The 24,775-nt window shown below is 49.6% G+C and overlaps 1 protein-coding gene across 2 annotated transcripts in view; it reads right to left on the bottom strand.

The window, feature by feature from the left end:
* EPHB2 (EPH receptor B2) overlaps window positions 1–24,775 on the bottom strand; it is a 100,373-nt gene that overhangs the window by 52,725 nt on the left and 22,873 nt on the right. For both annotated transcript variants that reach the window (XM_044282421.1, XM_044282422.1), the window contains exon 2: window positions 4,850–4,914. In XM_044282421.1, the coding sequence (XP_044138356.1) occupies window positions 4,850–4,914 (65 nt within the window). The remainder of the gene's footprint in view (window positions 1–4,849; window positions 4,915–24,775) is intronic.

The following is a 24,775-nucleotide window of genomic DNA, read 5'->3' as shown; positions in this document are numbered from 1 at the left end:
TGAACCCTAGGGAGAAAACAACGGGAACAACCTAACCCAGCTAGGCGTGTCTTAGCTGACCTGACTAAATGGCTTGTTGTGTGCCCTAAGCCATGATCGTGGGTAGGCCTATAAGTGGGCATACCCTGTGGAAATGAGAAGATAAGGGAGGGAGAGTGGGGCACCTGAAAACACACACCTGTGAGTGAGGGTGTGGCTCGTATATGAAGAGCCTCCGCCCCTCCCACAAATGCAGGCTGACTAATCAGCCTTACCAACATATCACACACTGCTGACCACTGCTCTCTCCATACATATCACACACTGCTGACCACTGCTCTCTCCATACATATCACACACTGCTGACCACTGCTCTCTCCATACATATCACACACTGCTGACCACTGCTCTCTCCATACATATCACACACTGCTGATCACTGCTCCCCTCCATACATATCACAAACTGCTGACCACTACTCATTCTATACATATTATATACCACTGACAACTGCTCTCCTCTATACATATCACACGCTGCTGACCACTGCTCTCCTTTATACATATGACACACTGCTGACCACTGCTCCTTCCATACATATCACACACTACTGACCACTGTTCCCCTCTATACATATCACACGATGCTGAGCACTGCTCCCCCTCTATACATAATCACACAATGCGGACCACTCCTCCCTCCATACATATCACACACTGCTGAGCGGTTTTCACTATCCATGCATATCACACACTGCTGACCACTGCTCCTTCCATACATATCACACACTGCTGACCACTGCTCCCCTCCATACATATCACATGCTGTGGACCGCTCCTTCCTCCATACATATCACACACTGCTGTACACTGCTCCTTCCATACACATCACACGCTGCTGCTCACTGCTCCCATCCCAACATATTACACGCTGCTGACCACTTCTCCCCCTCTATACATATCACACACTGCTGACCATTGCTTCCCTCAATACACATCACACACTGCTGACCACTGCTTCCCTCCATACACATCACACACTGCTGACCACTGCTCCTTCCATACATATCACACACTACTGACCGCTCCTTCCTCCATACATATCACACACTGCTGACCACTGCTCCTTCCATACATATCACACACTACTGACCGCTCCTTCCTCCATACACATCACACACTGCTGACCACTGCTCCTTCCATACATATCACACACTACTGACCGCTCCTTCCTCCATACACATCACACACTGCTGACCACTGCTCCTTCCATACATATCACACACTACTGACCGCTCCTTCCTCCATACATATCACACACTGCTGACCACTGCTCCTTCCATACATATCACACACTACTTGCAGGATATCAGGCCGAACTGGATGGACAAATGTCTTTTTTCGGCCTTATGTACTATGTTACTATGTTACTGACCGCTCCTTCCTCGACACATATCACACACTGCGGACCACTGCTCCCCTCCATACATATCACACACGGCTCCTTCTAAACATATTACATACCGCTGGCCACTGCTCTCCTCTATACAAATCACAAGCTGCTGACCTCTGCTCCTTCCATACATATCACACACTGCTGACCACTGCTCCTTCCATACATATTACACGCTGCTGCTCACTGCTCCCATCCCAACATATTACACGCTGCTGACCACTTCTCCCCCTCTATACATATCACACACTCCGGCCAGCTCCTCCCTCCATACATATCACTGCTGCGGACCGCTCCTTCCTCCATACATATCACATACTGCTGACCGCTGCTCCACCTCCATGTTCCCAGTAACCACCACAGTGCTGGAATGAGGAAGCTATCCTCGCATGCCCTTGTGAATGGGACCCCACAGCAATGGTTAATCCCATACCACACCCTTGGCCAAAAGACAACATGAAGGAAGCTTGGTCAGAGGCCCAGAACTCTAGTATTGTATAGATAAATGCTCCAGATAAATTGCTGCACCGTAACTCCCCACATCATGTCCTGACACCGTATCCAAGCCTATCGTGTGACACTGTCTGCTGAGCAGCTGTATCTAATCCAGTAATGTGTGTCACTGTCTGCTGAGTTGTGTATCTAATCCAGTAATGTGTGATCCTGTCTGCTGAGCTGCTGTATCTAATCCAGTAATGTGTGATACTGTATCTAACCCAGTAATGTGTGATACTGTCTACTGAGCTGCTGTACCTAAACCTATCCTGTGTAATACTGTCTGCTGAGCCGCTGTATCCAATCCTACCATGTGGGGTACCTTCTGCTGAGTTACTGTATCTAATCCAGTGATGTGTGATACGGTCTGCTAAGCCGAATATCTAATCCTACCATGTGTGATACTGTCTTAAATTGCTGTATATAAACCCATCATGTGTAATACTGTCTGCTAAGCCTTGTATGTAATCCTCACACGTGTGGTACTGTCTGCTGAGCTGCTGTATCTAACCCTATCATGTGTGATGCTGTGTAGAGTTGCTGTAGCTATTGTCTGCTGAGCTGTGTATCTAAGCTCCTTATGTGTGATACAGATTGCTGAGCTATGTATCTAAGCTATTAATGTACGATACTGTCTGCTGATCCATGTATCTAAGCTATTAATGTACGATACTGTCTGCTGATCCATGTATCTAAGCTATTCATGTGCGATACTGTCTGCTGATCCATGTATCTAAGCTATTAATGTACGATACTGTCTGCTGATCCATGTATCTAAGCTATTCATGTGCGATACTGTCTGCTGATCCATGTATCCAAGCTCCTCATGTGTTATATTGTCTGTCGCACTGTGTATCTAAGCTCCTCACGTGTGACTCAGTGGGGGTCAGTCGCGCCTCTGTAATGGGACCAGTAGATGTCTCTGGTGGGCCGGGGGACCCCCTCCCCCCGGTACTGTCATTCGGTTGTCATGACAACCTGTCTCCTTTGCAAACACTGCTACCAAATAACCAGAAGGGGGAGGGGGGCTGGGCCTCATTGTCAGGCTCTGACACCAGCATGGCCGCCTCACTAATCCCAGAAAATGTGTCAGTCAGAGGCCTCCGCACCAGGCAGGTGCCCCCCCCTCCATTAATTAGGACTCTCTGCCTTTCTCCTACTCCTCTAATTAACATGCTGAGCGGTGGAGACGAGCACAATAACCCTCAGCCTCCTCAGTGCTGGTCCTCATTAGCAGGTTAGGGAGGAGTAGAGATAAAGGACAAGAATATGGCGGCTGCGGGGGGAGGAGGAGGGGAGTGTGCCCCCCCATAACCAGAGCCTTCACTACCGGCTACTACTCCCCACTGATCAAAGCGCTGGAGGTGGCTCTGGGGGCTGCCAATATGGTGGACGGTTCAGTCTGGGCCTTCACCAAGGTCTCTTACCCCCCTGTACTCGGGGAGGGGCCGATGTTTTGTCTGGCGGCTTTTAATCCCCCTTTTCTTGACAGATCCTTTTCTTATTCCAACCAAGCTTCAGCAATTGTGTCAAAAAGAGCGCTTGGCCGGGATCCAGGGCCGCAGCGGGGGAGGGGGTGCCATGAATGGAGTGTCCAGAGCGTAAGGGAGAGAAACTGCAGGCGGGGGGTGACCCCAAGTATCTGAGGTGTCAGCCCATCCTTACTTCAGATGTAGCAGAGCTGAACTCGCCATATAGGGTTTTACTGCCGAGAGCAGATGATATGTAGTTTTACCTGCAGTCCTATGTAAGAGCGCAGATAACACCGCTGGTCTGATCCCTCCGACAACTGCCTGACCTCTCAAGCCCCTGACACCTGTCCTTTATACATCAATGTAGACCAGAGTCCCCCTCATCTCCTAAAACAAGCTCGATATTTGTATACCCCAACATCTGCCCCTCTATACATGGACGCCACCTCGATCCCCCCCCCATCCTTTAAAGGGCAACTGTCAGCAGTTTTGTACCTATGACACTGGCTGACCTGTTACATGTGCACTTGGCAGCTGAAGACATCTGTGTTGGTCCCATGTTCCTATGTGCCCGCATTGCCGAGAAAAAGGATGTTTTAATATATGCAAATGAGCCTCTAGGAGCAACAGTTACACTAGAGGCTCTGCTCTCTCTGCAACTGCCGCGCCCTCTCCACTTTGACAGGACCCGGTGTGATGGCATTTTTACTGCGTGGTCCTATCAAAGTGCAGAGGGCGCGGCAGTTGCAGAGAGAGCAGAGCCTCTAGGAGTAAGGGTCACGCCCCCATTGCTCCTAGGGGCTCATTTGCATATTTAAAAACACCATCTTTCTCAGCAATGTGGGCACATATGAACATGGGGCCAACGCAGATGCCTTCAGCTGCCAAGTGCACATGTAATAGGTCAGCCAGTTTCATAGGTACAAAACTGCTGACAGATGCCCTTTAAAAAAGGCCGAAACCTCTATACCCCGATGCGCACCTCTTACCCTAAAACAATCCCCATCCTTCTATTCCCTGACACCTGACCAAACGCTTGAGTACCTGACATCTGCCCCCTTCTTCCATCCAATGACACTGGTGGAATCCTTTTATCCCCAACACCTGCCTTCTGTACCCTGATGGCCTGAACCCTTTTTTACTCGATGCTGGCCTGATCCCTCTCCCCCCCCCCCAGCCTGATCCCTCCATTCCCCGATGCTGTCCCAATCCCTCCATCCCTCAACGCCGGTCTGATCCCTCCATTCCCCGATGCAACCTCGATCCCTCCATCCCCGACACCTGCCCACTATTCACTGACAGCGTCCTCATCCCTACAACCCCTGACATCATCCCAATTCCTGTAGCCCGAGCTGATCTTTTATTCGGATAACACCAGCCTGATCCCTCCACCACCAGATGATGGCTCCACGTCCTGTAATAATCTGTGTACTTTGGTCTGCACTACTCACCCCCGATGGCGGGTGCACGGTCCATCCGAGCTCTGCGGTCGCAGTCGTCGAATCCATTAACGTTTCTGAAAGAAAAAAATAAGGTTAACAAAAGTGGAGGAGGGGAGTCACATCATTAATAAATCAACTCTATAGTGTCAGGGCCCTCCCTTGGTACGGGGCGCGCAGTCAGGGCCCTTCCTTGGTACGGGGCGCGCAGTCAGGGCCCTCCCTTGGTACGGGGCGCGCAGTCAGGGCCCTCCCTTGGTAAGGGCCGCGCAGTCAGGGCCCTCCCTTGGTAAGGGGCGCGCAGTCAGGGCCCTCCCTTGGTAAGGGGCGCGCAGTCAGGGCCCTCCCTTGGTAAGGGGCGCGCAGTCAGGGCCCTCCCTTGGTACGGGGCGCGCAGTCAGGGACCTCCCTTGGTAAGGGGCGCGCAGTCAGGGACCTCCCTTGGTAAGGGGCGCGCAGTCAGGGCCCTCCCTTGGTGCAGGGCGCGCAGTCAGGGCCCTCCCTTGGTGCAGGGCGCGCAGTCAGGGCCCTCCCTTGGTGCAGGGCACGCAGTCAGGGCCCTCCCTTGGTACGGGGCGCGCAGTCAGGGCCCTCCCCCGCAGTATGCCGGATCAGAGCAAGTGGTACTGTGCATGTACGCCGGATCAGAGCAAGTGGTACTGTGCATGTACGCCGGATCAGAGCAAGTGGTACTGTGCATGTACGCAGGATCAGAGCAAGTGGTACTGTGCATGTACGCAGGATCAGAGCAAGTGGTACTGTGCATGTACGCAGGATCAGAGCAAGTGGTACTGTGCATGTACGCAGGATCAGAGCAAGTGGTACTGTGCATGTACGCAGGATCAGAGCAAGTGGTACTGTGCATGTACGCAGGATCAGAGCAAGTGGTACTGTGCATGTACGCAGCATCAGAGCAAGTGGTACTGTGCATGTATGCCGGATAACATGAAGTGGCACTGTGCACACATATGATCCAAGAGAGATTGTGGTACTGTTTCATGCAGGAGAAGGACTGTGCATAAATATAGTCCAAGAGAGGCAGTGGTACTGTGCATGATGTTGGACAAGAGAAGTGGTACTGTGCAGTGTTCATAAATACAGAAGAAAAAAGGGACCCTAGGAAGCAGAAGAGGTTGTACTGAGTGCTCCACAGACAGAAGACGGCGCTCTGTCATGGGACAGCCAGCTCTTCCTGATGGACTGGCGCCATCACTGGTGAGTACTGTCCCGCCATTGCCTCCCAAACCTCAGGATATTCCAGGGCAGGGCGCGCAGTCAGGGCCCTCCCTTGGTGCAGGGCACGCAGTCAGGGCCCTCCCTTGGTACAGGGCGCGCAGTCAGGGCCCTCCCTTGGTACGGGGCGCGCAGTCAGGGCCCTCCCTTGGTACGAGCCTATGAGGTGCATAGTTAGGGCCCTCAAGAAAAAGACCCTAGTGGCAAATGATTGGCTCCAGATGTTTTTTTTTCTCCTGGACCTTTGGGGCCCACTATGGTATTATATCCTGGCCCACTGGAAAAATCCTCTAGTACTGGGACAGTTCGACCATGACAGTATGTGAAATAAATCCAACAAACAGTCTCTCCTCCAAAGGAAGACGAAAAAGAATTACAGTATATATACCTATAGACAGATAGACCACACCATGTCCTGTATGAGAAAGAAGACACCAGGATCTGACACTCTACAGAGATGTATCACAGAGGGGCCACAGGACCCCCGACACTCTATAGAGCTGTATCACAGCGAGGACCCCAGGAGCTGACACTACAGAGATGTATCCAAGGTTAGCTACTATTAACCCTGCCTGTCCTGCCCACTGTTTTCCATTCCTCACGGAGGTCAGAAGAATTTTCTCTCTTTTGAGTGGTGTCTCCTTTAAGAAGTGAGCACCGATCAGAGTCTTCCTTACAGTAACCCTGCGGTGGCCTTCAATGAGACCCAGGAAGATGCAGAGAGTGAGCGATTAATGCAGCACATGGAGGATTATCGCAGCAGGAGATGGTCACATGACCACGATCGCCCTCCCTCTAATATTGATCAACGACGGAGGAGACCGAAGCACAAAATCAATGATGAGCGGCAGAGCAAGTACTAAGAGTCGCACTTAGCATACAGAAGTGATACTGTGCAGGTATGCAGGACTGGGGGAAGCGGTACTGTGCATGTACGCCGGATCAGATGAAGTGGTACTGTGCATGTACGCAGGATCAGAGCAAGTGGTACTGTGCATGTACACCGGATCAGAGCAAGTGGTACTGTGCATGTACGCCGGATCAGAGCAAGTGGTACTGTGCATGTACGCCGGATCAGAGCAAGTGGTACTGTGCATGTACGCAGGATCAGAGCAAGTGGTACTGTGCATGTATGCCGGATCAGAGCAAGTGGTACTGTGCATGTACGCCGGATCAGAGCAAGTGGTACTGTGCATGTACGCAGGATCAGAGCAAGTGGTACTGTGCATGTACGCAGGATCAGAGCAAGTGGTACTGTGCATGTACGCAGGATCAGAGCAAGTGGTACTGTGCATGTACGCAGGATCAGAGCAAGTGGTACTGTGCATGTACGCAGCATCAGAGCAAGTGGTACTGTGCATGTATGCCGGATAACATGAAGTGGCACTGTGCACACATATGATCCAAGAGAGATTGTGGTACTGTTTCATGCAGGAGAAGGACTGTGCATAAATATAGTCTAAGAGAGGCAGTGGTACTGTGCATGATGTTGGACAAGAGAAGTGGTACTGTGCAGTGTTCATAAATACAGAAGAAAAAAGGGACCCTAGGAAGCAGAAGAGGTTGTACTGAGTGCTCCACAGACAGAAGACGGCGCTCTGTCATGGGACAGCCAGCTCTTCCTGATGGACTGGCGCCATCACTGGTGAGTACTGTCCCGCCATTGCCTCCCAAACCTCAGGATATTCCCCAGATTTCCAGAACATGCTGCAGTCTAGAAAAACCGACAGAATCAACATTTCATCCCAGACAGAGCGGAGGAGACACCAGGAAAGAGAAGAGGGGCAGTGACACCGCTAATCTCAGAATCACCCCGCCCGACTATAACAAGAACTGTCCACATGTGACCCAAATAAATCAAGAGACCAAGTCATCAACACCAGACAACCCTCCAGTCAGTGCAATAGCCCCCTCAGGTCACACAGTGCAGTGCCTTGAGAAAGTATTCACCACTCCACCCCCACTTCGGTGTTTTTCCTGTTTTGTTGCTTTACAACCTGGAATTAAAACGGATTATAGATTAGATTTTATTTAATGGACCTGACCAAACCAGTCAGAAAAACGTCGTGGAGAAGTTTCAATTAGGGTTATCACAAACAAAATATCCCAAACTCAGAAAAACCAATGGAACATGATTATATCAATTTGGAAAGAACATGGCTCAACAATAAATCCCACAAGAGTAGACTGCCTATCAAAAACGAAGAGACCGGACAAGGAGGACATTAACCACCAATGATAACACTGAAGGCACACCAAAGACCAACAGAGGAGATGGAAGGATCTGTCCATAGAACCACTATAGGACGTACACTCCACAGAGGAGAAGCAAGGATCTGTCCACAGGACACTATAAGCCATACCCTCCACAGAGGAGATGGAGGGATGTGTCCATAGGGCCACTATAAGCCATATACTCCACAGAGGAGATGGAAGGATCTGTCCACAGGACACTATAAGCCATACCCTCCACAGAGGAGATGGAAGGATCTGTCCATAGGACCACTATAAGCCATATACTCCACAGAGGAGATGGAAGGATCTGTTCATAGGACCACTATAAGCCATATACTCCACAGAGGAGATGGAAGGATCTGTCCACAGGACACTATAAGCCATACCCTCCACAGAGGAGATGGAGGGATGTGTCCATAGGGCCACTATAAGCCATATACTCCACAGAGGAGATGGAAGGATCTGTCCACAGGACACTATAAGCCATACCCTCCACAGAGGAGATGGAAGGATCTGTCCATAGGACCACTATAAGCCATATACTCCACAGAGGAGATGGAAGGATCTGTCCACAGGACACTATAAGCCATACCCTCCACAGAGGAGATGGAAGGATCTGTCCATAGGACCACTATAAGCCATACACTCCACAGAGGAGATGGAAGGATCTGTCCATAAGACCACTATAAGCCATATACTCCACAGATGAGATGGAGGGATGTGTCCATAGGACCACTATAAGCAGTTTACCCCACAAAGCAGGACTTTATTAAAGAACGTCCATAAGAAAATATCTTTGGAGTTCGCCAGACAGCATGTGGTGGACCTCCTGAACACATGGAAGATGAAACCACCATGCTAAACGCTATGTGTGGGATAAACCTAACACGTCACTACATGAACACTATTCCCACAGTGAAGCATGGTGGTGACGGCATCATGATGTTTGGATGCTTTTCATCTGCAGAGGCTGGAAAACTGGTCAGGATGATGGTAAACACAGAAACATGTAGATGGCTTGGAAGGGTCTAGTCAAAGCCCAGACCTCACTCCAATGGAAAAATCTGTGACATGATGTGAAGACTGCTGGACGCCGCCATCTAACCTGCTGGACGCCGCCATCTAACCTGCTGGACGCCATCTAACCTGCTGGACGCCGCCATCTAACCTGCTGGACGCCGCCATCTAACCTGCTGGACGCCGTCATCTAACCTGCTGGACGCCGCCATCTAACCTGCTGGACGCCGCCATCTAACCTGCTGGACGCCGTCATCTAACCTGCTGGACGCCGCCATCTAACCTGCTGGACGCCGCCATCTAACCTGCTGGACGCCGCCATCTAACCTGAAGGAGTAGGAGCAGTTTTGCCTGGAAGGAAAGCAATAAACCCCAGTGTGCTGAGATGTGCTGAGCTAACCAAGACATACCCCAAGCATCTGGAACTTTAGCAAAAGGCGTCTTGACAAAGTGCTGACTTTCAGGGGGTGAATAAATACGTACGCACAAGTTTTCTGCCTTTTGTGTTAATTATTGTTTGTGTTGCAGTAAAAAAATTATTTGCACCTTCAAAGTGGTTGACATGTTAAATGTCCAAGTCTACCCGGGGGTGGGTGTCAATACTTTGGCAAGGAACTGTTTGTGTCTATTACAAGCACTATGGTGAGTACCTACATTATTAGTATACTCAGCGCTGTACACATCTGGTAAGTGCTCTATATTACAGCCCCAGGTGATGGGAGTTCCTGCATTACTAGTATATACAGATCTCTGCACATGTCTGATAATTGCTCTCTACAATACCGCCTCTACTGATGGGAGTACTTATGTTACTAGTATACACAGGGCTGTACACGTCTGATAGCAGCCTTCTTTCATACAGTCCCTGGTGCTGCAAGTACCTACATTACTAGTATACTCAGCACCGTACACATCTGATATAGTGCTCTATATTACAGCCCCAGGTGATGGGAGTACCTGCGTTACTACTATACACAGTGCTGTACATATCTGATTGTAGACCTTAATGCAGCTCCTGATGATGGGAGCAACTACATTACTAGTATACACAGCACTGTACACATCTGATAATTGTGCTCTGTAATACAGTCTCTAGTGATGGGAGTACCTACATTCCCAGTATACACAGTGCTGTACACATCTGGTAGTATGCTCTACAGTACAGCCTCTGGTGATGGGAGTACTTACGTTAGTAGTATACACAGCGCTGTACACAGGGGTTCCTGGGGGACAGTGGCTGGATTAGGCGCTCACAGCGGTGAGCATCACAATCTGGATTATATTACAACGCAGAAATCCTGACACGTTTTATAAACTCCAGAGCAGAACTCTATGTGCCTCCCCTCCCCCATCCTTCCTTAACATGGAGCCCCTACATATTTAACCCCCGCAAAGTCTAGATGTCTGACAGTGTACCCCCCCACCCCATATATTGCATTCCCAGATGGACTGCAATCCCCCCCTCATGAGAACCCCCAGTGTCGTCTCCACATCTGCATCACCCACTGACCGATCAATATTACAGCCGAATCCCCTGGAGGCACTAAGAGGAGGCCAGCATCCCTGGGGGGCACCAACAGGACGCCAGTACCCCTGGGGGCTGTAACGATGGGTGCTTGCGCATACGCTAATAAATGGTGACTTGAACGTTGATGAGTTTTTCAATAACAAACCGTCCATTTATAGACTCAGCGGCGGTGACTGCAGCTATTATACCTGTGCTGAGGGCTAATACTGTACTGTGACTGTGTCCATTATATCTGCACTGATGTCACATGACTGCATATATTGCGCTGGTGGCATCACGTGGATGCAGATACTACACTGGGGAGGTCACGCGACTGCAGATACTACACTGGGGAGGTCACGCGACTGCAGATACTACACTGGGGAGGTCACGTGACTGCAGATACTACACTGGGGAGGTCACGCGACTGCAGATACTACACTGGGGAGGTCACGCGACTGCAGATACTACACTGGGGAGGTCACGCGACTGCAGATACTACACTGGGGAGGTCACGCGACTGCAGATATTACACTGGGGAGGTCACGCGACTGCAGATATTACACTGGGGAGGTCACGTGACTGCAGATACTACACTGGGGAGGTCACGCGACTGCAGATACTACACTGGGGAGGTCACGCGACTGCAGATACTACACTGGGGAGGCCACGCGACTGCAGATATTACACTGGGGAGGCCACGCGACTGCAGACATTACACTGGGGAGGCCACGCGACTGCAGATATTACACTGGGGAGGCCACGCGACTGCAGATATTACACTGGGGAGGCCACGCGACTGCAGATATTACACTGGGGAGGCCACGCGACTGCAGATATTACACTGGGGAGGTCACGCGACTGCAGATATTACACTGGGGAGGTCACGCGACTGCAGATATTACACTGGGGAGGTCACGCGACTGCAGATATTACACTGGGGAGGTCACGCGACTGCAGATATTACACTGGGGAGGTCACGCGACTGCAGATATTATAATTGTGACAGTAGTTACTATAATGGAGATGACACGTGACTGAGGTGCATGCATATATTTAAAGGGCCACAGTGCTGTATGTGACATTGTATGTAACCTGCAGGTGACACGGTGCAGATTATGCAGAAAGTAGACTGTAGCCTGAGGTTATGTGGGTCAGGACGTGGATGACAAGGATGCCGCACTGGATCACATGACTGCAAAAGTGGTACAGCGCTGCCAGGAGTCGTGTGTGGGGACAACAAGCCAAGGAGCCGGGCACGGAGCTGGCCGCAGCAAGAGCCAAGAGCTGCAGACGTCTACAGGCGACACAGGAACCCAGCCAAGACGTTTTATTAAAAAGGAGGGGGCGGTGGAGGGGGCACAGCTGCTGTGGGTTTTCTTCTTTACAGAGTTTGATGCAGGAGATTTCTGCGCAGCTGTTATATTGACGCCTGGCACCCCCACCCCATTATCTTCAATCACCATCATACAATTAACATGTTATGTGCCACGTGACAGAAGGAACCCCTGAAATCCTAAAATACATTAAAACAGGAGGGAAGAATCACAGCCTGAGATGACACCAGAGAGCCCAACCTGCAACTCGCAGGATTACACTGGAAAGGACAGCCTGCAAATGTCAGGATGACACCAGACAGCACAACCTGCCACAATCAGGATGACACCAGAGAGGACAACCTGCAACCGCCAGGATGACACCAGAGAGCCCAACCTACCACAGTCAGGATGGCACCAGAGAGCCCAACCTGCAACTCACAGGATTACACCGGAGAGGACAGCCTGCAACCGGCAGGATGACACCAGACAGCACAACCTGCCACCATCAGGATGACACCAGAGAGGACAACCTGCAACCGCCAGGATGACACCAGAGAGCCCAACCTACCACAGTCAGGATGGCACCAGAGAGCCCAACCTGCAACTCACAGGATTACACCGGAGAGGACAGCCTGCAACCGGCAGGATGACACCAGACAGCACAACCTGCCACCATCAGGATGACACCAGACAGCACAACCTGCCACTCTCAGGATGACACCAGAGAAGACAATCTGCCACCATGAGGATGACACCAGAGAGGACGACCTGCCACCATCAGGATGACATCAGAGAGGACACAACCTGCAGCCGTCAGTATGACACCAGAGAGGACAACCTGCAACTATCAGGATTACACCGGAGAGGACAGCCTGCAACCGTCAGGATGACACCAGAGAGGACAACATGTAACCGTCAGGATGACACCAGAGAGTGCAACCTGCAACTTTCAGAGCCTAGCTATGGTGTGAAGAAGACACACACAGATTTTACATCAATGTAACAGCAGCCAAGTGAGACCTGATGTCCCCATGTTTAAAAAATCTGATAGTCAACCCCTGAGAAGAGAACAGGCAATCTCCTGTCACCCCAAAAATACCAGAGAACTGACCTCACAGTCCACACCCAAAAAGCAGGACATGTCCTCTTATCCTGGAAGAACTCACCCTCCACCATCTAGATCTACTCCAGAACTCTAAACTGATAACAGAACAGAACAAAATGTGCAAACATGAACAAAAACAGCAGGAGACTGGGTCACAACAATATCATACCAGGGCCCCCATGATGGCACCACTTCTGTTCACAGCATGAAGGAGGAGACACACAACGACTAGTCCGATCAGCAGAAATGCCACACCAGAGCAGCCCTCAGTCCAGAGGCGCCACACCAGAGTGGTCCCCAACCCCCCCCCCAGGCACACCAGAGCAGTCCCCTCCAGAGGCATCTACATCAGAGCAGTGCCCCACCACAACCAGCAGAGGAGCTACATCAGCAGTCCTCCCCCTACCCAGAGGTGCTAGACCAGAGCAGTCCTCCCCTCCCAGAGACATTTACACCAGAGCTGCCACCTCATCCCCCCCACCGCCCCAAAGGAGCTACACCAAAGCAGACAAAGAGGTGCCTACACTAGAGGAGCCCCAAGAACTAACAGTTTCTGCCACACTGTACAGACGACTAAGTAACTGCCTCCACTAGTAGGAAAACCCCTAACATACTAAGCGAAAACATGGGCATGGGACAAAGCCACTAAAAGGAGGAAAATAGAGACTGAAAACAAAGACGCAGTGATGGGGATGATGAGGGTGATATCATGAACTTAAGTGACCTCAAAGAGTTCATTCAGAAAAGAGCGCAAATTATCCATGTAACAAGGCTGAAGACCCCACAGAGAGCTCAGCAAGGTGATGACCCCAATGAGATGCAAGATGACCATGAAATCAGTCGGGGGTTGACACATTGCACACTGAGTATCCCATAAATCTACCTTACACACTGCCCCACTAAGAAGGAGTCGGGCAACTGTCTCTTATGCCACAGATTGAGAGGGTTGAGGTCCAGGAGACTAAGATATTTAACATCTAGAAATCTTAAGTGTGTCAGGGACTGGACCCCTGGCTAGAGGATCTCTAGGAGAAGACCACAATGGGTTCCAGTGCCCAGGGACGATGGCTCCCATGGTGGCCGTCAAACACGTCTGCTGACAGGAACCAGATCCATAAAAAACGACTGGACAGGGACAATCTGGCACTAAATATCCAGTATTGCGGAGGTTTCGTGTAATCCTTGGTTGACTCATTTTGGGTGGACAGCCATGATTCACCACACGCTGCACTCTAATCCATGGGCGTATCACAACATGTGGAGCAGAAGTGTCTGTAACCAGTGACGATCTTGACACCCGATAAATACTAGACACCTCTCCTTGCCCTTTAATTGACCCCATAAACTTTCTATTGTCAGAAGACACAGCATAGCGCTACATGGGGGATAAGAAAATCACACAGCCTCTTAGTAGGCAGTTGGAGGGCACTAAACTAACAGACAACATGAGAGGAGCTACTAAGGAGATGGATGATGCCTTACCCAATATACAGAAGCTCCACCTAAGAGCCCAGCTGCCAGCTATGCAGAATATTAGAGTGCAACCTCTGTGGTCCAGCTCAAGAGAATGTAAGGCAGGGTGCCAGGAGAGAAAATGGGAACAGGTGAAGGAATTTTCAGGAAACATCACTGGGGAGAAGCCAAGCTGCCATTATGGGGTTCCCTTCTCTCCAGACAAGAATCACACCAGCGGCACGTCTGTGGAAGGTTTTCCGTACATTCCACACTGCCCCAGGGAAGCTCCTCCTGTCACAATAACACTGGGAACAAACATGGAAGCCCTTGTGCCCCCGAGGGCATCAGACCTACACAATGGCTGCATTCAGACTCTAGTTACCAACACTAAACCATTGTGTGTGCAGAGCTGCAGCATACCATCACCACGTCCCAAGAGCAAGGAGAGATCAGCGTCCAATCCGGCACAGAGGTCAGCATTCTCCAACACCTCTGACTGACCTGGCAGAGAGGTTAGCATCCCCTACACTACCAACCGACCTGGCAGAGGGACTTGTGTTCCCAATACCTTTAATCGACCCAGCAGAGTGGTTAGCATTCTCCAATACACCCAACCAACCTGGCAGAGAGGTCAGCATTCTCTAAAATCCCCAAACCACCTGGCAGAGGGGTCCCGAGTTCCCAATACTAATCGACCCATCATATTGATCATTGTTCCCAAAACCTCTAACCGACCCGGCAGAGTGGTCAGCATTCCCCAACATCCCCAAACTGACCTGGCAGATGGGCTTGATTTCCGAACAACCAGGCAGAGAGATCAGTGTTTCCAACACCTTCAACATACCTAGCAGTGAGGTCAGCATTCCTCAACACCTTCAACCAACCCGACAGATCAGTGTTTCCAACACCTCCAATTGACCCGGCAGACAGATCACACTCAACAATTCCAAGTGACCCAGCAGAAAGATCAGTATTCCTCAATAATTTTCACTTACTCAGTAAAGATATCAGTGTTCCCTAACACCTATGATCAACCTAGCAACAGGTCAGTGTCATCAACCTCCAACACCTCAGACTGACCTGGAAGAAAGGTCATCATCATCCTTCAACCGACCCAGCAAAGAGGCGAGACTTCCACAAAACCTATGACCAACCCAGCATAGAGATAAGTGTCATCAGCCTCCAATTGAATTGGTAGAAAGCCCATTGTCTTCTAACTGACCCACAAGAGAGGTCATTATTCTACAACACCTACAACTGACCCAGAAGGGAGGTCATTATTCTACACTTCCAACTGAACCAGAAGAGAGGTCATCATCCTCCAAAACTTCTGACTGACCCAGAAGTGAGGTCATCATCCCCCAACACCTCCAAACCATAGAGAGGTTAGTGTCCTCTAACATCACCGTATTAGAAACAAGGAGAAGGACGAGTCCTCCATTTGTAAAAAAGATGTGCATAGAATATGAGGCGGACAAGTCGATAAACTCCTTCCCCTTGGTCTTTCTAGGCCTTTAATCATTACTTTACACACCTGAGTGTTTAAGAGTTGAAGGGCTGATCTCTGAACACCTGGACTTCTGATCTCACATTCTCATCCCAGTACAGTAAGCAAGAAGCATGTAATGGGTTAATGTGTTGGAGCAGACGCAGCAGCAGATTACAGACTATTCCAATTATATGCTCACGTATTGCGTGTCTGATAAATGTTTATAGGACTGAATTTATCACCACACGTGCGGAATAAATATTTATCTGTGCGCGTGCTACAACATCTGCTCAAGTGGTGGCGGCAGCGGGAGACGCGCCTGCTCCATCTCTGCGGCTCGGAGGACTCTGTGTGCGCGAGGTAAAACGCTCAACAGCCTCCATGCAAGCCCTGACTATATACAGTATATACCCCTTTGCTCTTCCTGTAGTGTTCACCCCTCTAATAGTTATTGTCCTCTTCCTGCAGTATTCATATCTTCCTATGGTAATCGCGTCCTCTTTATGTAGTACTCAGCCCTCCTATAGTAAGCTTTTCTCTGTTGTATTCACCCCCTCCTATAGTAAATCTTACTGTTCCTCTAGTATTCACCCCCTTATACAGTAATTTTCCTCTCCCTGGAGTATTCACTCTCTCCTAGAGTAATCTTCTCATACCTGTAGTATTCACCCCATCTTATAGTAATTTCCCCTCTTCTAGACCTCCTATAATAATCTTCTTCCTGTGGTATTCATCCCCCCTATAATAATCTGCTTTCTGTAGTACTCCCCTCCCCTATAATCTTCTTCATGGAGTATTCACGCTCCCCTGTAGTCATTTATACCCCCTATAATAATCTTCCTTTCCCTGTAGTATTCACCTCCACAGTAATTTTCCTCTTCCTGTAGCATGCACCCCCTACTATAATCTTCTTCCTGTAGTATTCAACTACTTTCACTGTAATCTTCCTCTTCCTGTAGTATTCACCCCATCTTATAGTAATCTTCCTCTTCCTGCAGTATTCAACACCCCCAATATTAATTTTTCACTTTCTGTACCATTTATTCCACTCTGTAGTGATCATCTTCCTGTAGTATTCACCTTATCTTACAGTAATCTTACTGTTCTTATAGTATTCACTCCCTCCTATGGTAATCTCTCTCTCCCTGCAGTATTCAACCCCCCTATAACTTTCCTCTTTCTCTGGTATTCCCCTCTTCCAATAGTAATCTTCCTCTTCCTACAGTATTCAACACCTCCTATAGTAATCTTCCTATTCTTGTATTCATCACCTCCTTTAATAAATGTTCCTCTTCCTCTAGTATTTATCCCCTCCTGTAGCACTCTTCCTCTTCCTGTTGTAATTTTCCTTTTCCTGCAGTATTCATCCCCCCCCCCCCCTATAGATTGCGAGCCCCAATTGGGACAGCGTGATGCTAATGTCTATAAAGAACTGCAGAATATGTCAGCTCTATATAAGCGAGCAAAATAAAAATAAAAAAAATCTTCCTCTTCCTGTAGTATTCACCTCCTCCTATAATAATCTACCACCTTCCTGTAGTATTCGCCTCCTCCTATAATAATCTTCCTCTTACCGTAGTATCCACCCCCTCCTATAATAATCTTCCTCTTCTTGTAGTATTCTTCCCCTTCCTGTAGTTTTCACCCCCTCCTATAATAATCTTCCTCTTCCTGTAGTATTCTTCCCCTTCCTGTAGTATTCACCCCCTCCTATAATAATCTTCCTCTTCCTGTAGTATTCTTCCCCTTCCTGTAGTTTTCACCCCCTCCTAATAATCTTCCTCTTCCTGTAGTATTCACCCCCTCCAATAATAATCTTCCTCTTCCTGTAGTATTCTTCCCCTTCCTGTAGTATTCACCCCCTCCTATAATAATCTTCCTTTTCCTGTAGTATTCTTCCCCTTCCTGTAGTTTTCACCCCCTCCTAATAATCTTCCTCTACCTGTAGTATTCACCCCCTCCAATAATAATCTTCCTCTTCCTGTAGTATTCACCCCTCCTATAATAATCTTCCTCTTCCTGTAGTATCCACCCCCTCCTATAATAATCTTCCTCTTCCTGTAGTGTTCTTCCCCTTCCTGTAGTTTTCACCCCCTCATATAATAATCTTCCCCTTCATGTAGTATTCACCCCCTCCAATAATAATCTTCCTCTTCCTGTAGTATTCACCCCTCATATAATAATCTTCCCCTTCATGTAGTATTCACCCCCTCCTATAATAATCTTCCTCTTCCTGTAGTATTCTTCCCCTTCCAGTAGTTTTCACCCCCTCCTAATAATCTTCCTCTTCCTGTAGTATTCACCCCTCCTATAATAATCTTCCTCTTCCTGTAGTATTCATCTCCTCCTATAATAAACTTCCTCTTCCTGTAGTATCCACCCCCTCCTATAATAATCTTCCTCTTCCTGTAGTGTTCTTCCCCTTCCTGTAGTATTCACCCCCTCCTATAATAATCTTCCTCTTCCTGTAGTATTCACCCCCTCCTATAATAATCTTCCTCTTCCTGTAGTATTCACCACCTCCTATAATAATCTTCCTCTTCCTGTAGTATTCACCCCTCCTATAATAATCTTCCTCTTCCTGTAGTATTCATCTCCTCCTATAATAAACTTCCTCTTCCTGTAGTATCCACCCCCTCCTATAATAATCTTCCTCTTCCTGTAGTGTTCTTCCCCTTCCTGTAGTATTCACCCCCTCCTATAATAATCTTCCTCTTCCTGTAGTATTCACCCCCTCCTATAATAATCTTCCTCTTCCTGTAGTATTCACCCCCTCCTATAATAATCTTCCCCTTCATGTAGTATTCACCCCCTCCTATAATAATCTTCCTCTTCCTGTAGTATTCTTCCCCTTCCAGTAGTTTTCACCCCCTCCTAATAATCTTCCTCTTCCTGTAGTATTCACCCCTCCTATAATAATCTTCCTCTTCCTGTAGTATTCATCTCCTCCTATAATAAACTTCCTCTTCCTGTAGTATCCACCCCCTCCTATAATAATCTTCCTCTTCCTGTAGTGTTCTTCCCCTTCCTGTAGTATTCACCCCCTCCTATAATAATCTTCCTCTTCCTGTAGTATTCACCCCCTCCTATAATAATCTTCCTCTTCCTGTAGTATTCACCACCTCCTATAATAATCTTCCTCTTCCTGTAGTATTCACCACCTCCTATAATAATCTTTCTGTAGTATTCACCCCTTCCTATAATAATCTTCCTCTTCCTGTAGTATACACTCCCTCCTATAATAATCTTCCTCTTCTGTAGCATTTACCCCCACCCTAATTTTCTTGCTGTAGTATTCACCCCCTCCTATAATAATCTTCCTCTTCCTGTAGTATTCACCCCCTCCTATAATAATCTTCCCCTTCATGTAGTATTCACCCCCTCCTAATAATCTTCCTCTTCCTGTAGTATTCACCCCTCCTATAATAATCTTCCCCTTCATGTAGTATTCACCCCCTCCTAATAATCTTCCTCTTCCTGTAGTATTCACCCCCTCCTAATAATCTTCCTCTTCCTGTAGCATTCACCCCCTCCTAATAATCTTCCTCTTCCTGTAGTATTCACCCCCTCCTATAATAATCTTCCTCTTCCTGTAGTATTCACCCCCTCCTAATAATCTTCCTCTTCCTGTAGCATTCACCCCCTCCTAATAATCTTCCTCTTCCTGTAGTATTCACCCCCTCCTATAATAATCTTCCTCTTCCTGTAGTATTCATCCCCTCCTAATAATCTTCCTCTTCCTGTAGCATTCACCCCCTCCTAATAATCTTCCTCTTCATGTAGTATTCACCCCCTCCTATAAAAATCTTCCTCTTCTGTAGCATTCACCCCCTCCCATAATACTCTTCCTCTTCTGTAGCATTTACCCCCATCCTAATTTTCTTCCCGTAGTATTCACCTCCTCATACAGCAATCATCTTTTTGCCCCCCCCCTCTAGTATTCTCCTCCTTCCTCTCCCCACTACGAGAACCAATTCAATGATGGGGCATCAACAGGGAGATTGCAATAAACCCCACGAAGCACAACCTGACTGCAGAGCAGAGGACTCTGGGTAAAGAGGAGCCATTGTGCGGTGTCCTTGGGCAGGTAGTGCTGCCGTCTGTCTCGGGTGTATGGCGCACACAAATGCCGCTCATCTTCATGGTGCGGGGAGGCGACGCGTTCCTTTCTTCATATATGGCCTGTAAATTGCTAGTGGCGACCAATGACAGAGCGCAGGATAATCCGCAGCTGCTGCGTTCATTTCCTATACGTTATATTTTTATGCTCAGAGCTTATGTGTTTAATGTCCCTGCGCCTGACACGCTGCGAATTGCAGCAAATTTACAGCCCCTGCTTCACACCCAATTATAAGAGGCTGCAGCCTGAAGCCAATTATAACCCAACATCCAAAGTCACACTCATAGCTGATCATTAACCTCACCTGCCACACTGGGTACTGGGGGGGGGGAGGGGGAGGTTCAGCATATACATAAAAGGGTGCAAGACAGGGACCAACACACAGCATTACATCGCCCTGTGTATTTCGTATTTGATACAAAGGGCATCATCTCATGATTCTGGCATGTAGGCATCACCCCATGCATTTTGTGCATCTAGGCGTCCCCCCATGTGCCTTGTGGGTAGGAGTCACCCCTTCTGTCTCTTAGGAAGACGTCACCCCATGTTTCTTGTAGGTAGGTGCCATCACCCCCCCCCCCCCCCACCCCCATGAACTCCATGTCTCAAAAAAAAGGCAGACGTCACCCCGTGCGTCTCAAAAGAGGCAGCCATAACCCCAACTTCTTGTGGGTAAGAGTCACCCCGCGCTTCTCGAAAAAGACAGACGTCGCCCCGGGCGTCTCGAAAAAGACAGACGTCGCCCCGGGCGTCTCGAAAAAGACAGACGTCGCCCCGGGCGTCTCGAAAAAGACAAACGTCGCCCCGGGCGTCTCGAAAAAGACAGACGTCGCCCCGGGCGTCTCGAAAAAGACAGACGTCGCCCCGCGCGTCTCGAAAAAGACAGACGTCGCCCCGCGCGTCTCGAAAAAGACAGACGTCGCCCAGCGCATCTCGAAAAAGACAGACGTCGCCCAGCGCGTCTCGAAAAAGACAGACGTCGCCCCGCGCGTCTCGAAAAAGACAGACGTCGCCCCAACTTCTTGTGTTTAAGCATTGCCCCATGTGTCTCGAAAGGCAGACGTCGCCCAAAGCGTCTCGAAAGGCAGACTTCGGCCCATACAACTCGAAAGGGAGATGTAACCCCAACTTCTTATTGGTAGGTGTCACCCCCCCCCCCCATGAATCTTGTAGGCCCGGCATCACTGCCTGTGTCTGGCATGTAGGCAGGTCTCACCCTCTAAGTCTTGTCGGTAAGCGGTTACCCGTCCATCCACCCTCCTCTACACACAGGTGTCGCCCATATAAACATCACCCTGCAAGTTATAACGTCACTTCCTGCGGCGGCACAGTTCCTAATGACGTAACGGGAGGGATGCGAGAAGGGGACCGGACCAGAGAATGAGCACAGCAGAGAGCGACTGGTGACCCGATGCTGAGAAGACGACTTCCAGCTCCGCGCGTTACTTCTCTGTAAACACCATAATAATTGTAATTATCTGCACAGTTGGGGGGGAAGGCGACGACGACACGGTTCTGCTCTGCTACGTTACACCCTTTCCTGCCCAGTCAGATGGGTCGTTCTCTCTGCGATGACGGCAATGTGATGTCAGCAACTAACGCCAACACCTGCCCCATCATGGGGGTTATTAACCCCATCCCTGCCTGATCGCTTCATTCCAGCTTGGTAAATGTACAGTTTCTATAGCCGATGTCTGAAACGCGACAGGACAGGCAATGAGGCAACTTCTGCAGGGCGCCGGGAAAGGGAGGGCAGGGGGCACCGCAACCAGACAGGGAACAATGGCAACTGGCAGAATCGTACGTGCCACGTTCACTGAAACCTGCTGTACGGCAGCGCACGTGTTCGCTTCTGGAAGCCAAACGAGCACGGGAAAATGGCCGCTCATTAGGCACGCCACGTGGGCTGTCCCCCAAGGCTGGAGTGTTTACACTTTGCGAGCGCGCAGTAACATTAATGGAGGACATAGGCATCAGAGCACGGAGAACTAGCCTTTCGGCGATCTTTCCCAACAGGGTAGGAACGAATATCGGAGGGGGCCAAGTGCGACACGCAGCTCCCCCTCTTTACATACGAGGTAAATGGCCCCCATTGTCCCTCTCGCTTATCCCATTCCACATTGTTTTTAGGTAAATCCGGAGCTGGATGGCCGGGCGAACCTTTGTTTCCCCGTTGTCATCGCCACTGTGCAGCGAGCAGGTCTCATCCCAGAGCCCAAACACCGCGCCAGCCGCCAATTCCACGGCTTCATCCCCCTCCTCCTCTTTTCTTGGTCCAGTCTCCATACAATCCTGGTGGATGGCACAGCTCCCTCCCCTCCCCCACCTTCTATGTGAGCAGCGTCTCTCTGGGGGCCTTTATCCAGCCTCTGTTAATAAAATGCAAATCGCTTTATCCATCGCCCCTGAGTGCTCGGACGCCTTTGTGTCAGCACCACTCTCTCTGGGAATACTGATGTTTCCCCTCCATCTATGCAGACGCAACCCCCCCTTCAATATCAGTGATCGCTCCGAGCCGGGAATCCTGACAGCTGCAAGAAATAGTCAGCACCGCGCGCTCCTCCCGGATAATGCTGACATTTCCTCGCCCATTATCCAGGGGCGCAGCGAAAGTGGCCGCCGAGCATCAATCTGAACCAATGGCTGCCGTGTCAACCCCCAGCGGGTCCCACTCTGTCCATCACGGGTCGACATGAAGAGCGTTATCCGGGTGCTCTCCCCTTATGCCCTGCCGTCCAGTGATGGCTGCTCTCGGAGAGTCATTCATGGGGCAATTGGTCGGTGAGTGAGGGAGATGGCATGAGCCTAACACATTGCATTTTTTATGCGACTCTCCAGTCATTTCCGTTTTGTTTTTTTGGGCGGACCCATTGAAGTGAATAGTTCTGCATAGGGGGCCGCAAAAAAACGGAACGGAGTTAAAAAAATAATAATAATAATAATACGTTCGTGTGCATGAGCCCTAACACATTGTATTTTTTATGCGACTCTCCACAGAAAAACACTTAAAGGGGTATTCCGGTTGTTAGAAGTTAGGGGCTAGCTATTAGATCGGTGGGGTCCCTACCGCTGGGACCGGAGGCCCCGTATCCCCTGCAGCCCTCTTGAAATGAACGGAGGGAAGTATGGGTGCAGCCGCTCCATTCATTTCTATGGGAGTTCTGAGATAGGTGAGCGCTGTACTCTTATATCTCTGGAACTCCCATAGAAATGACCAGAGCAGACATGCGCATGTGTGACCCTCCGCTCCGTTCATTTCCGGGGGCTGATAGCTGGGGGTCCCAGCGGTAGGTTATCCCTTATTACTTTTAACAACCGGAACACCCCTTTAAAATACCGTAAGTACTCCGATTTCCTCCCACAGACATACTGATCGGGGACATAGATGGTGAGCTCCACTAGAGACAGCAAACAATGATCATGTCCGTAAGGCGAGAGTTCATCGTATCCGGCATAGCCCTTTCCCTGCTGGAGCCCTTCGACTATAATGGGACCTGGTGGGGATCCGGCATTAGTGCCGGGACTTGGCTGGACAAAAACTGCAGCGTATTTGTCTAAAGCTGGAAATGGGCCGGATCCCCCCCCCAAGTCCCATTATAGTCAATGGGGCCTGGCGGTGCTGAGGCAGTTTCCAGCTCTGCCATAACATTTTAGCGCTAGTGTGAAACTAGCCTAATGCGCTACGGAATATGTCAGCGCTATAGAAGCAAGTAAAATGGGTAAAACAACACGTACAACTGCAAAGTGCACGAGTCCAGGTAAAAGGTGATCCGATTTTAGCTGTAGTGAACCCGTCCTTACACCTACAGGCCCAGGGATGTACGAGCAATAGGACGATTTCCGTCTGTACTAAGTATGTTGTACACAGTTGGACTCTGTAACTTGTCGAAAAGACGACATATTGCTGCCTCGCTCCATGGCCAGGGTAGGGCGGCTACTGATTCGCTTCTGTTCCCAGTTACCACCATCGGCTGCATTGGCAAGAGCCAAGACAATCGAACACCAGATGGATTCATTCATCAGACCAGGCCGCCTTCTTCCATTGCTCCAAGGTCCAGTCCTGATGTTCCAGGTGTCCACTGTAGGCTCTTTCAGTGATGGTCAAGGGTCGGCATGGTCTGCGGCTACAGTCTGTCCTACAGTGGCTCTTCTGGACCAGATGGGCTGGCCTTCCCTCTCCACATGGATCATTGAGCCGTGGGCATCGATCACCCTGCAGCGAGTTAGTCCTTCCTTGGACCACTTTTGGTAGGTACTAACCACTACAACTACCCACAAGATGTTTTGGAGATGCTGTGACCCAGTCGGCCGGACATCACAATCTAGCCCGTGTCCATGGCGCTCAGATCCTCAGGCTTGCCCATTCTGACTGTTCACTTACTGGCTAATACAGCTCACCCTCTGACAGGCGCCAATAATCCATGTTCCTCACTTCACCCGTCAGTGGTTATAGGCTGG

The sequence above is a fragment of the Bufo gargarizans genome, chromosome 2 (genome assembly GCF_014858855.1).
Source record: "Bufo gargarizans isolate SCDJY-AF-19 chromosome 2, ASM1485885v1, whole genome shotgun sequence".
In the NCBI taxonomy this organism is placed as follows: domain Eukaryota; kingdom Metazoa; phylum Chordata; class Amphibia; order Anura; family Bufonidae; genus Bufo; species Bufo gargarizans.
This window is presented reverse-complemented; position numbering and strand designations above follow the sequence as displayed.